The following is a 13,575-nucleotide window of genomic DNA, read 5'->3' on the forward strand; positions in this document are numbered from 1 at the left end:
GAAATATGAAAGTTTATAAAGTTTACATTTGAAAATTCTTAACTGAAAAATTGAAACCCAAGAGAACGTAGACAATTTACATGTTACAAAATAAGAGGTACTTTTATTTTGAAATCTACCTATCACGTTTCAGCTTATGTGCCTATCATGCTCCAAGTGATGATGTGACACAAATCATGCATAACTGACCTAAATTATCTTCCTTCATTACAAAGTCTGAATTTCTTCATTAATTACGTAATTTTTACTATTATTATTTTTTTGTGTGTATATTTTTTGTTTGTGACCTTGTTTTTAAATTTCACTCTTTATTGGGTGAGCAACTCACGCTGAAACAGTAGATTTATATTCATGAGCTGGACCGGTCCGTATTAGCTACAGGAGAAAACTGGTTCTGTCAAGCTAACAGATAAAACCAACAGAAAATATGTGAAGGTTCCTTCAAAATTAAAGCTTTGGACGTGGACGAATTTCCAAAAAATGTAACACAAACTTTCTAAAGTAAAATTGTTAGTAAACAGTGAGATATGTTTACAACTAATGAAGTGTTTTGATAATTGATATTTAAAACCAATGTATTGATCTTATCATGTTAGTATTGATCCAATATTGCTGACTTGCTATTGATATTATCAATCTTTTGGATCAGTCTGTACAGCTCTTAGCATTATTTTCTACAAATAATCAACTGCACACTATTACATCAAACAATAATGTGGTTATTAAAAGAAATAATTTATTAATTAGCATGTTTTAATGTTTTTCTAATATTGTATTACAAATGATAAAGTTATCAGTTAATTTTTTGGGAAAATATTAAAAATGTGTGTAAAATCACTATCATTATCATTACCTTTACTAAAGGCACAAGAAGGCCTAAATAAGAAAATGTATTTAAATACTAAGTAATATAAAAAGAAAGTACAAAACTCACAAATATAAGTCACAGATTTTTTTAAAATGCCAATTGTTCCATATTCTGGACTTAAACCTGAGTGAGCTTTGTGAAATATCCATTAGTATCAGGATGACAAATTAGTCAAGCTGCTTTGTAATTCATCTTGAATACAATTTCCCTTCCAGAAGAGCCCATCTGCATCAACCACATGTGCTTCCACTGAGGTCAGGGGCCACACAAAATCCTTCAGAGAGCCGAAAATGGCCCCCGAGCCGCAATTTGGACACCGCTGCTCTAAACCAGTTCTTTTTCTTTTTCCAAACTACTGATTTCGATGGCGGCTGGTTGAGCTTTACTTTGAAGGGCATAACCGGAAGTGTTCCAACCGTAATGGCGGAGTAGGTTGAGGCAGAAGGAGCGGCCGGTTCCTCCTCCTCCTCCTCCTCCCAGCAGCCACACCGTTTCACTGAGAGCTTTTCTTCTCAGCAGCAGCAGCGGGATCTTCTGACTGCACACACCGGAGACTGATTACGTTAAAGAGCCTCTCACGGCTGGACGAACACGGACCGTTTCCTCGGTTGTCCCTCCCCACCCTCACCTCTTTGATTTGGGCTTTTTCTCTCCCCCTTCGCCGGGTTTTTGTTTTTTATTTTTCGAACCTGTGACAGTTTCTCCGCGAAGCACTGAGGTTTCCTGTGCTGACATGGTAGATTATCACTCCACCAACAACCAGTCTGCCGGCGGGGCGCAGACCTACATGGAGCAGGAGAACGACTGGGACCGGGACCTGCTGCTGGACCCGGCCTGGGAGAAGCAGCAGCGGAAGGTAAGGCAGCCCGAGTCGGGGCCCAGCTGAAAGAAAATGGACGTGTGGGGGTCAGAGACCGAACACGGGCCTCGGTGAAAGCCTGGTTCTGTGAGATTTAAACCAGCTTTCACTCTTTTAGAAAACCCAATTTCCATCTTCGTTGCTCTTCTTTTTGCGTCTCTCTGAGCGGAAACGGACCCGGATTGTTGGTAGAAACCGAAGCTGAGATTGTGCGGAGCTGTTCGGCCTGATGATGGCACATCAGGCGGGGTTTGTGTGGAGGGCGGCCGGTTCCGCTGGCTCCAGCCTGGTTCCGCTGTTCGTCGAGTTTCTGGAGGATCCGACCGATACCAGTTGGTGGAATCAAACCGAACCCGCCAAATGGACCATATCACCACTTTAAATCAGTTATAGTTCTCATTCTGAATTACTTTAATCTGGTAAAACCAATCTGGACCATTTAGACCCCAAAATTTAAGTTTTATTCTGTTTATGAAACGTAAATCTCAGTTTTTAAGAGTTTAATTGGCTTTATGCCACTGCTTCAACTCATGGTAGATTTTTTAAAATCATAGTTTTGATCCTTAAAACTTTTTATTGCTGAAGCTTCAGAAAGTGTTCGATGTTGGACCCACTTAGATTGTGTACAACAAACATTTTTTTAAAAATCTGAGACATTCCTTCCAAAGAGATTCAAACGATTGAGGAAAATCAAGAATGATTGAAATAAAAGCCGACTAATTTAGTCACCAGTTAATCATTAACTGGCTATAGACTCAAAAAGGCCTTTCACTGAAATGACACACAGCAGAAACTAAGCAACAAAAACTGCACAAAAATTACACATTTTACAAATGAGATAAAAAATAAACATTTGTTTGTAAACATGTTCAACCCATAACTCCTTTAGCTTCGCTTGGTCCAAATTCTGTAAAAAAGTCTCCTTTTGCTGTTCAGGTATTATTTTATAGTATGTTTTTAGCTGCAGATGGATCCTTTGATACAAATAATCAAGTTTACTCTAAAGGAATGCTTTGGTTTTGCCAATGAGATGCTTATTTTACTAAAAACAAATTAAATTATTGGTTTATTTGGATCTTTTAATGCATTTCTAATATTGTGCCAATTCTTTGTCAGTTTCAAAAATGATCAGTAGAATAATCTGTTACTAATATAATTTTGACTTGCAGCCCTATTTGAATGTTTGTTGGTAATCTGGGCCATTTTGGATCAGTTCCAGTACCAAACCCAGGAAACTTGGAGAAGTCTTGCATTGACTGGACGATTCCAGACGATTGAATCAGAACAGAATGAAAAGTTTCACAGCCCACAAACTGAGTGTAATAACTTCTTAATGAGCATATTGTCCTGCAGCGGCTGTCTGATTTTGAACCAGGGTGGGTTTAATCCAGCCCACATTCTTCACCAAGGTGTGAAACAGCCCTCCATTGAGGTGCAGAATACCTGTAAAGCTGCTGGGATTTGGTCGCTTCGGTTTGGAGACTTTGGGATCTAAAACTGGGCTGAAATGTTTTTCTTCTGAAGCAGAGCTGCTGCGGCTGCTGGGCGTAAAGTTTCTGTTTTCTGACTGCTCATTTCATTCCAACAACAGAAGAATGGAGGAACACTGAAATATATCTGAGCCGTTTCCCCTCCGTGTTCCCATACCTTAAACTCATTAAAACTTTTTTTTACGCTAATGTTCAGAGGGTGTGTTCCCCATGCATTGTTTAAATAGGCTGGATGCCTGTTTGGTGGTGTGACGGGATGCCAAGCATCTTCACGTGCGTTTTTTTACTTTAACTGCCACACATTCCCGTCCTGTGCTGGACTGGGTGGGCGTTGTTTGTGCACAGACTCATTTAGTCGTCAGAAAGGAAAAAGTCACCTTAGAAATGATTAACACAGCGAGGCCTGCGGTTCAGACCCACAGAGCAAATTCCTCGCAGGGTTTAATGCTCGGGGAAAAGGAGGGAAAGTCTCAGGGTTCATACAGGTGCTTGAATTTCTATCAGGTGTTTTCAAGGTTTGGAAGGTGCTTGATGTTCAGACTGCACAGCTTTGTAGTTGAGTGTAATCTAATGTCTTAATAAAGGCTTAAATTTGTAAAATATTTACAGTTGAAACCAGATATTTTCATACGTCAAATAAAAAGACAGATGTTGTTTTTCTCGCTGTCTGAAGTCAAATCAGATTAAACTTTTCTTTTAGGTTGGTTCGAATCAACAAAAATATTTAAATTTGCTAAAAGCCAGAAAACATGAGCATGTTTTTTTTTATTGTGCAACTTTCTTTACATATTAAGTTTTGGATTTAATTTGAGCAGGAAGGTCATTTACCTTAACAGTTTGTTACTATTCCTAACGGCTCAGTGACTTATTGATCGTCTGCTGGAAACGTTTGAAAAGTTCTTGAATTTGAAGAGAGTGAACACAGAGACGAGGTGAACATGATGAGTGTGGGAACGTTTTCTTTGTTTCTGGCACAAAAAGGTCAAACTCAAGTTGTCAACTTTCAGGTTTCCCTGAGCAACGTTTCCCAGCAGCCTGGAGCTGCAGAACCGAGCCCAGCCGGGTCCACTTAGCTGCACTTTATTACAGGCGAAGCTCCCCCTCCTGACAAACATGTCATTAAGCCTTTTTTGTTTTTTGTTCCTCTCCTCTGCCTTCGCTGCTCGAAGAGCCGCCACAAGCTGAAACATGTCGTGTTGCAGCGCGATGCCACCGCAGGGGTTTCCGCACGCCGGTCCCGTTTCTGACGTTTGGGTCCCGACTGATTCCCAGGAAGGAGGCCCAAGTTACAGCTCCAGTTGTTAAAACAGTTTTTTGCCTAAAATGCAAATGCAGCATTCCTTTAGTAAAAATTTTATCATTTCTAGAAAACGATGCATCTGCAGTAAAAAATCCTTCTGACATCAATAAAGTGTTCATCGTTTTGATTAATCGATTAATAATTGGGATGCAGGAGATGCTTAGTAGGAGATTCATTTTTAGAACATTTACAAACTAATTACAGCTCTCCGTTGTAACAGTCTGTATACTAAAAAACAGTATACAGACTGTTTTTTAGTCTGTATACTCCAGTTAATGAATAATCGATTACTAAATTAGCTGGTGATTATTTCAGTAATCGATTAATCATGATTGAAATGATTAATCGTTTCAGCCTTGCTGTAATTTGATAAACTTTTGCTGTGAAACGGGAGAAAATCGTCCGTCTGGAGGATTTTCTCCCTTGGTTCAGTGTTTTCCTCCGTCTGCATGGCAGCTCGGCCAGTCCTGAGTGTTTTAGGCGACTAAATCACGACCAGTCAGTGCAAAATGTCTCAGTAAAGTGTGAACTGTCTGTGTCTCATAGTCTGCTCCATCAGGAGAGAGACACAGAAACCCAGCTGAATGAGGCGCCGATTTCCCAAAGATAATCTTGAATAAAACATTATTTGCATATAGAGCAAAAAAGAGGAATTTGCAGGAAAGTTTCTGAAAATCTGCAGAAAATAATCCAACAGTTACTATTTAATCTCAAAGAATGTCTTTAAATCTGACTCCATCGTCTGTGAATGAATTAAAAAGTGACAGATTATCATCTGCAGTGAGAGAAGAGATAAGCTAACAATGTTCTGACCTCTGTTTGCGCTTTTTAAACATTTGTTACCAACGCTGGGAGATAGAAATGTTTCTAAATGTTGGCTTGTACTTTCTGATCGCCTTGAGTTGTTTCTGGTCCAGCGGGGTCAGAGGTCGCGCTACCGGGCCCATCATTACGCTTCCTGCTGCAAAACACTCTGGATTTTATTAAAAATGAGGCTTTGTGCATGAAAACCTGAACACACTGCAAAAATACAAAATATCACAAAGTATTTTTGGTCTAATTTCTTCAGCAAATATCAGTTTTGTCATTTCAAATTTACTAACTTGCAAGTAACTTTTCAGCAACATGTCGGAGTTTGCTTAGGTAAATAATATTAATGAAGCTCTGGTTCCAACACCAGTGCTTCCTCTCCTCTCCTCTCCTCTCCTCTCCTCTCCTCTCCTCTTTGATGCATTGTTTGTGAGGTGGGCAGCGAGACACAATGTTTGTTTGTTCTTTTTACCGCCCACTGTGGCAAGCTTTCCCCGTTCGGCTCGGGACGAGCGGTTCTTCCAAACGGACCCGGCCGTTCCCCACAGCGCCACCCGCTGCAGCAGGCCACGCTGCAGCAGGCCTCCCTGCGAATTAATGGTGATCAATGATGCAACAGATTGGGCATGGCAGAAAGAAGAGAGAACTTTTAAAGTGTGAGCTGCACAGCTTTGCTGTGTGACCTGAAGGTGAAGCAGCGATGCATGCCTGCAGGATGCGGCAGCTGCATGGATCATCTTTAACTGTATGGACCAACAGAAGCGACTGCTTGTTCACACACCTCCAGATCTACTTCCTGTGCATGAAGCAACAGGCTGTGAACATAAGGTTGAGCTTCTTTAAATGTTAGAGGAAGTAAAACTGTTCAATTCACTTTTCAACGTTTTTCCTGCTTGATTCCAGTCAAAATATGTCAATTGCAAAGACTGTTACTGTAAAAACTCCAAATTTTACCAAATATTTTGGTTTAGTTTCTACTGCAAATATCATTTTATACCCAGAATGAGACAAACTAACAAACATTTCATCAATATATCACAGCTTGATTTAAGTTGATTATTAGTTTTAAAGTGCTGGTTCCACTGGCAGATTAATTCACTGATCAGACATGTTTTAAATGACTAAAATAAACTGCCAGTATTACAAGAACCTTTTATCAACATTAAGGAATTATTGACTAAAACAAGCTCCTCTGTCTTGCTGAAAAGTTAAGTTAGTTTTCATGTTTTAAGTGTATTAAAATATTTTCACAGGACAAAACGGCTTGGTGAGATTTTATCTTTGCAATGCGGACGCTGCCTGTGACCAGGTTACTTTCTCTGCATCCGTTTATCTTTTGCAGTTTAGTTGCTAAATCTTTTAGAAAATGGTAAAAGATTTGGAGATGATTTTCTGAATATTCAGCAACATGACAGTTATGATGAGCTGCAGAAGAGAAATCTGGTTCAGGTTTTAGTTTTTGCTCAAACAAAATGTCAGATGAGTTGCTGAGTTGTTTCTCCTGCTTCTCCTTTACAAGCAGCTTTTCAGTAAATCGTCGTTTTCCTCTGTCCTGTGGGGCGTTTGGGAAGCCTCCCTGCAGAAACATCTGCCCTGCTGGAGGCGCCGGCGGCCCCAGCTGATTCCAGGTCAGCTGTGGAAAAGCCCTCCGGACCGATCCGGGTTCTGCTGGCCTGAGCAACGCCCCGGTCCGAGCCGACGGAGGCAGGAATGTCGCTCCGCTCCCCCTGCTTTTGTGTCTCTGTTCTGCCCCTGGCTTCGTTCAGAGGAAACATTCCTTTGGTGGGCTGCAGGGCCGGAGGCGGCGGGGGGGTCCGGGCTGAAGCTGGGGGTGGGGTGGCCTGGTTCTGCACGGCAGCAGGAGAACGGCTAGCAGAGCTCACATTGGGTCTGGGTCCCATAAAGCTGCAGAACTCAGAGCTTCAGCTGCCGATCTGATCGTTCACTCAGGATTAGCGAGCGGCATTTCCTACCGACCAAGAATTTCCTGCTGGTCGGCAGCCAGCGGCCTGCTGATGCCGTTAGCTTCCACTCCAGTTTTATTTCTTTTTTTGTTGTTTCGGCGCACAGTCAGTTTCTCAGTGCGTAAAGAATGTCGAGCTCGTTCTGGTCGGCGCGTCCTGCTTGAATCCTGGAAAGAGTTTGGGCTTTGTTGGAAAGCAGCAACACAAATGGATGTTTGGTTGGGCGTGGCAGCAGAGGAGGAGGCTTGATTGGGTTTAAAGTGAAACCAGGTGTGCAGCTTTTTCATTTTAATGCAGAGAAATAAACCGAGGAGCTTATACCAAGGGCTGAAGCAATTAATCATGATTAAACGATTAATCAGCGGATTTAGTGACTGATGAATCATTAACTGGAGTATAGACTCACAAAAGAAAATTACTAAAAGAACAACATATTGAGAGCAGTAATTAAACCAAAACTTTACAAAAATAAACATTTTGCTGTTAAGATACAAAAAATTCCTGTAGATGTTTTACTTGGATCTCCTCAAGTTGCAGTTTTAGCTTCATCAGGTTCAATTTCTGTAAACAAAATAAAATGTGCTGTGAAGCACCGATTTCTGTCAGTTAATGCAAAACGGTGATCAGATCTACAGTGAGAACAGAATCACATTCTGTAGAATAAACAGAATTGTTTGCATTTTTATTTTTTGTGCTAATATTGAACAGAAAGACTTTAAAGTCCAAGAGAAACAGCTGCAGAATCCACCAATTTAAAAAATTTCATTAATTGTTTATACACTTATTGATTAATCGTCAGTTGATTAATCATTTGCCAAAATAGATTGGCAGAATATTTGATGGATTAATTGCCATGATAGTCTGTACTTATTGATCATCAGAATAGTGGATTAATCTGTTACTCATCTAATGCTTTGATCCACATCCTGTTTTTGTGCTGCAGTCTGTGGTAAATAAATCCTTTTTTACTGGATTATCAACAGATGTTTCACACCAACGGCCGTTCCTGCTGCAGCAGCACTGTGATTTTTAGCCTCAGTGTTTTACGGCGTAGTGATGCATCTCGTCTGGAGATGGCTCAGCATCTCTCGTCCGTCTCCATGGCTGCAGAAAGCGCTCGGCGTTTCTATCTGCAGCCTCTATTCTGAGCCTCTCAGCTCTGCAGGGCTCTTTATTTTTGGAATCGGCTGTTCGTAGCGCCGCTGTCGTCCTGCAGCTGACTGAGAGCAGCAGAGCTCAGCACCAACCTCTGCTTGGTGCCTCACCTCAGAGCTTAAACATAGACCTTCCCACACTCCTAACACGTTGCTCAGCACCCTGTGAGGGCGGTTTGTAAGGTGCTGCTTTGACGTGAGAGGATGTATTTATGCACAGTTTGTGTGATTTGGGTTTTAGTGCAGAATTGCAGAACTAAATGTCCGAAAAACCTCATTGTTGAAATCAGCAGGCCAGAAGTTGAGGGGGAAGCGTCGCTGCAAAACAAACTCCAGCATTGTGTTTAACTTCTTCCTCAGTTTTAACATCTATTTATATTTAAATCACCAAAATGCATTTTAAACTTCACTGTTCCAGAAATGAGAAGTACTTTGTTGTCTGCAAGCATTCAGTGAAATATTTTGAACGCAGCTTTTGTTTTTATGCGTGTCTGTTCGTTTAAAGGAGAAGTTAAAACAGACGCAGCGTGTGAAAAACTAATCCACAACTACATGCATTGATATTTTAAGCTGCAAACATCAACTGACAGTGTGAGACGGATTCGGTTTTAGCATGAGGTCGGCCTGTTTGGCGCGATCACGCTGCATGTTTTTAAAAAACCCCAGCAGGTGCAGCTTTCTGGAGCAGAAACGAAGCGAGTGGATCGTTCAGTCGGGTCTGAGCTGCAGAGTTCAGTCCAGAGAGACGAAGCAGACGGAGATCAGAGCGCTGATTATATGAGGCTTTAATGAATTTATGTTGCTGCAACGACTTCACTTTCCACTTCTGCAGTTAATCCTTTTTATTCTCAGCTAACGGCTGACGACTTCAGGGTGGAAAATTACACGTTTGCACCTTCAGCAGCTTCACTGTAGGAATTCCCTGCAAAAACACAAAATCTTACCAAGTATTTTAATCTTGTTTTTAGTGCAAACATATTACACTTGGGAAAAAAAGTGCAAAAACTAACTTGGAAGTAACTTTTCAGCAACATGCAACAGCTTATTTTACGTAAATAATTCCTTAATATAGATAAAAAAAAAGTACGAGTTCTACTCTTAACATGTTTTGTTATAAGTGAAATAATCTATAATCTGCTGGTGGAACTAGAACTTTTTCCCTCCAGCCCTGTTTGATCCGCTTCAATCCGACTCCAGTCCGTTTGCCTAGTCAAAGTCCGGTTCATTTGAGAAGTGAATGCTAAGCTAACTCCGGTTCACCTGCAAACCTCGGTCTGGTTTCAGTTGAAGTGAACTCTGGTTCGGTTTGAATGTGAACGCCAAGCGGACTGGAGACCGCTCCAAAAGCAGGAAGTAGACTACATGGCAGGGTATTCTGGGTAAATACAACCAAAACAAACGCAGTAGCTTAGGGCTAACGGGAGAAATTATGACTCAACTAAAGCCAACGACTAAAGAGAAATCCTTCAACCGCTAAAATCTGACGCCTCCATTTTGGTTTCTGTTTGGTGAAGAAGGAAGTTGCTCTCAGTGTCTTCAGAGGTTTTTGTGTCGTTTCCTTCAGTGGTTCTTGGTGCAGCGCCCCCACAGGCCAGGAGGGGAACAGGTTGGTTTGACTCAGAGCAGATCAGACCAAACCTTCAGGACTGTCAGGAGGGAAAACAAGCCAAACAGTCTTTTTGTCTCAGTCGTGTTATGGTCGGTGAAATGTTTGATCATGAAGAAAAACCAGCTGATTGTTGATGTTCAGTCCAGCCAGTCTGACTCCATTAGAACATGCGAGTTGTAATGGTGATGTTTAGTTGTAATGATCTGTGTCATTACTCCGTCTTGAGCAGTAATTATCCCGACAGTAACGAGACGAAGCGCCTGAGCAGCACCAAACCAGACGGGCCTGTTCTCTGTCCGTCTTCTTCTCTTCCTCCTGTCGCTTCTCTTCCAGCGGTTGGCTTCGTCACTCAGCGCTCGCCAAACATCCCGCTGCTGGAACGCCAACGGCACGAAGCAAAACGAGCGCATCTGAGGTGTGATGTTTAACGGACAACCCAGAATAACCTGCTTGAAACGGAGATCATTTCTCTTTATTCCTGTGTTTTAGTCAAAGTGAAGCAGAAATGATTTGAGGGAGTTTGATATTTTGGAGTAACGCTGCTGTTCTGCAGCTCAGTCGGCTGGTGCTCTGCTCGTACGGCCACACCTAGACGGGTTCTTCTCCATTCAGGGCGTGTTGGGGAAACGGCCTGTAAAGCCTCTTGTGCTGTGGAGCCGCGGTTCAGCTGACCAAACCTCTGAGCTGTGATATTACACCAGAATCAAACCCACAACTTGTCAGGGTTTCTGTCTGCCGAGAAACAGGAGGTTTCCAACACTTCCTGGTCAGTTTTAGTCCAAATTTAGGAACTTTTCTGACATGAATTTCAAAATGTTTATCATTTGGAGTCTAAAAAAGTGATACAGATTATAATCTACAACAAATGACAACATTTAGTTGTCATCAAGAGGCCATTTGACTCTGTATTATTATTTAGACTAAATATTTTTCCATTCATTCATCATCTGTACCGTTTTATCCTTGCAGAGGTTCTGGTGCCCAGTCTTTGGGTGAAAACCGATAACTTAACCTAACGCTCAAATGATTAATTGTGATTAATCGATTATTGAGATAATCGTTAACTAAGTTAGTAACTGATTAATCGTTAACTTGACTTGAATACAGACTCAAAAATAGGACCATTGATGAAAGAACAAAGTAGACAAAGCTGTAATTAAGTCAAACTGTACAAATAAACAGCTTCACCAGTTTAAATTCTGTTAAAATATTTATTACGTAACTTTTTCATCCAATTATTAATCGATTAATCACTTTCTCTACCACTAGATCAGCACTGCACTGTGTTAAGTCAAACATAAAGAGCTGAGCTTTGTTGTTGAAGCATTTTTAACTGCAGATGCATCCTTAGTTACAAATAAGGCGTTCACTAAATGAATGCTATCTTATTGCATTTTAATAAATGTATTTTTCTGTTGCTTAATAAAAGGAATTTGTTTCTTCACATTTTTTATGCATTTCTTGCACAAAAAGACTTGAAAGAGATCTGCAGAATGTGACATTTTATTTATCCGATTAATCGCTAAATAATCGATTAATCGATAACTTGTGGTGTGTTTTGAGCCGAACCCAGCTGGGCCATGGCGGCTGGTTCTGGAGGAAACGGACCTGATTCAGGCTCCGTCTCTGATTTCTCCTCCTGAATCATTTAGCAGGTTGGAAACGGGGCGAAGATGCACAGACATGACAACATTTATCGTTTTATGAAGCGTGGACGAGCGCCGCTGCCGTCTTCATCTGCGGTGACACCAGAGCCGGATCGTCCTGCAGGACTTGAGTCCCGACTGAGGCCTGTTCTCTCCAGAACCGCCCCGCTGGGCGTCGGTGGAGCTCATGTTGGTTTCAGGCCACAGAGGAGTCGCGTTAAATATTTAGCGGTCGTTCCCAGCCGTCAGGTTCCTCAGAGCTCATCAGATTGTCCCTCGATGCGCTCGGTTAAAGAAACGGGAACCGGGCTCTCTGGTTCTGCCTTTGGTTGTTTTCAGGAATCATCTGGTGGGACGGGTTGGTTTCTGTCTGCTCTACTTTCTCTGGGGGAACACTGAGACGTTCAGCTCTTCGTTTCTGTTTCACAGAGGAATAAAACCCTCAGGCTCCTCCAGAAATCCATAAACATGCAGTGAAACCCCTTAAACGAAACAGCAGCTCAACATTTCCAAACATTCATGAACATTATTGTTCTGGATAAACAAAGGAAGACAGTGTTATCATGATGCAGCCTTTAAATGTCGGTTTGTTTACATTATGCATGCAGGCAGACAAAGCTTTACTCCCAGGCATGATAATGTCTCCCTGCAGGTTAGGATTAGGGTCATTACGGATAAATGAGTAGATTAAACATTTATTTCACATATTTGCAAGAAAAACTTAAACTCAGATGCTAGAAAGTTGAAAATGTGCAAGAAAACGATAATTTTTCATGACTATGAAGACATAAATGAGCAAATTTAACACTAAATTTGTAAGAGAAGAAAATGTAAGTTTGCTGAGATGATGCAGACAGATGTTTGTGATTAAAAATAAAAACGTGCCAGAAGTCCTCCAAGATTAGGAGAGTCACATCTGGATCAGGTTCTGGTTCTTTTCTGGATCAGAACAACTCTCTGGTCCAGGTGAGAAAAATATATTGGTTTTAATATTGATTTAAGCCTTTTAACCCTAATTTTTAAAAACAATTTATTGCCAATTTTCAACTTTCGTGAATCAGAGCGAATAAGGGTGACTAAAGGGCGAGGACTGGGTGGAGCGGTCGTGTCTGGGAGCCGTGGCAGAAAGGGGAAGGAAGGCTCTGAGGTTTCTGTGGTTTTTCAGCTCCTCTCCCTCCTTTAAATAAAGCCGCTGCCGCCGCAGCAGCAAACGGTGGGCGAGTCCTCCACGTCGGGCCCGAAACGCCGACGGATCACTGCTTGTGTCACTCCGGGTGTTAATGGACCAGATGGGGAAACCTCACTGGATGCTGAATCAAAGAGCAGAGAGTTCCTGCTGCTTAATATAAACACAGATGTTTCTTAATGTTTTAGTATCTGTAGAAGAGCCAAAATCAGAGCTTGGTAACCAATTGTTCTGACGATTAATCAAATGAAAAATGGCACCTTCTGCAGATTTTTCTTTTAACCACTTAAACCTTTCATTATGCAATATTAAAAGATGCAAGTAAACAATTCTATTCTTTTTTTAAATCAGGAAATTAACATTTTAATGCTTGAAATGCAATGACTTTTATTGGAAATGGCCATTTTATTTAAAAAAATCTGTCTAGTCAATGATTAATCGAATTCACAGATACTTTGATTTCAAAAGGAAATTAAATAACTTGTATTAATTCAGTCATCAGTTACTGTAGGTAGTGATAGCTGTTGGCAGGAAACTGCTCTTGTAGCAGTCTGTATTACAGTGAATCTGAAGAAGCCTCTGACTGAAGACACTGTTTCCCCATAGTCTCATGAAGAGGATGGACAGGATGTCCATAATTTTATAGATTTTATGAAGAATCCTCCCTTGCGCCATCATCTCCAGAGGTC

The 13,575-nt window shown here is 41.3% G+C and overlaps 1 protein-coding gene across 6 annotated transcripts in view; it reads left to right on the top strand.

Moving 5' to 3' along the window:
• The first annotated feature begins 1,306 nt into the window (after positions 1–1,306).
• The window catches only part of LOC103138327 (alpha-actinin-4), a 61,790-nt gene continuing 49,521 nt past the window's right edge, over positions 1,307–13,575 (top strand). For 4 of the 6 annotated variants that reach the window (XM_016671694.1, XM_007552472.2, XM_007552474.2 and 1 more), the window contains exon 1: positions 1,602–1,724. In XM_016671694.1, coding sequence (XP_016527180.1) covers positions 1,602–1,724 — 123 coding nt within the window. Of the gene's footprint in view, positions 1,725–13,575 lie in introns of all 6 variants that reach the window. The other 2 variants (XM_016671696.1, XM_016671693.1) reach the window with 2 other exon arrangements.

This window comes from Poecilia formosa, unplaced genomic scaffold (assembly GCF_000485575.1).
Source record: "Poecilia formosa unplaced genomic scaffold, Poecilia_formosa-5.1.2 Scaffold48, whole genome shotgun sequence".
Classification (NCBI taxonomy): domain Eukaryota; kingdom Metazoa; phylum Chordata; class Actinopteri; order Cyprinodontiformes; family Poeciliidae; genus Poecilia; species Poecilia formosa.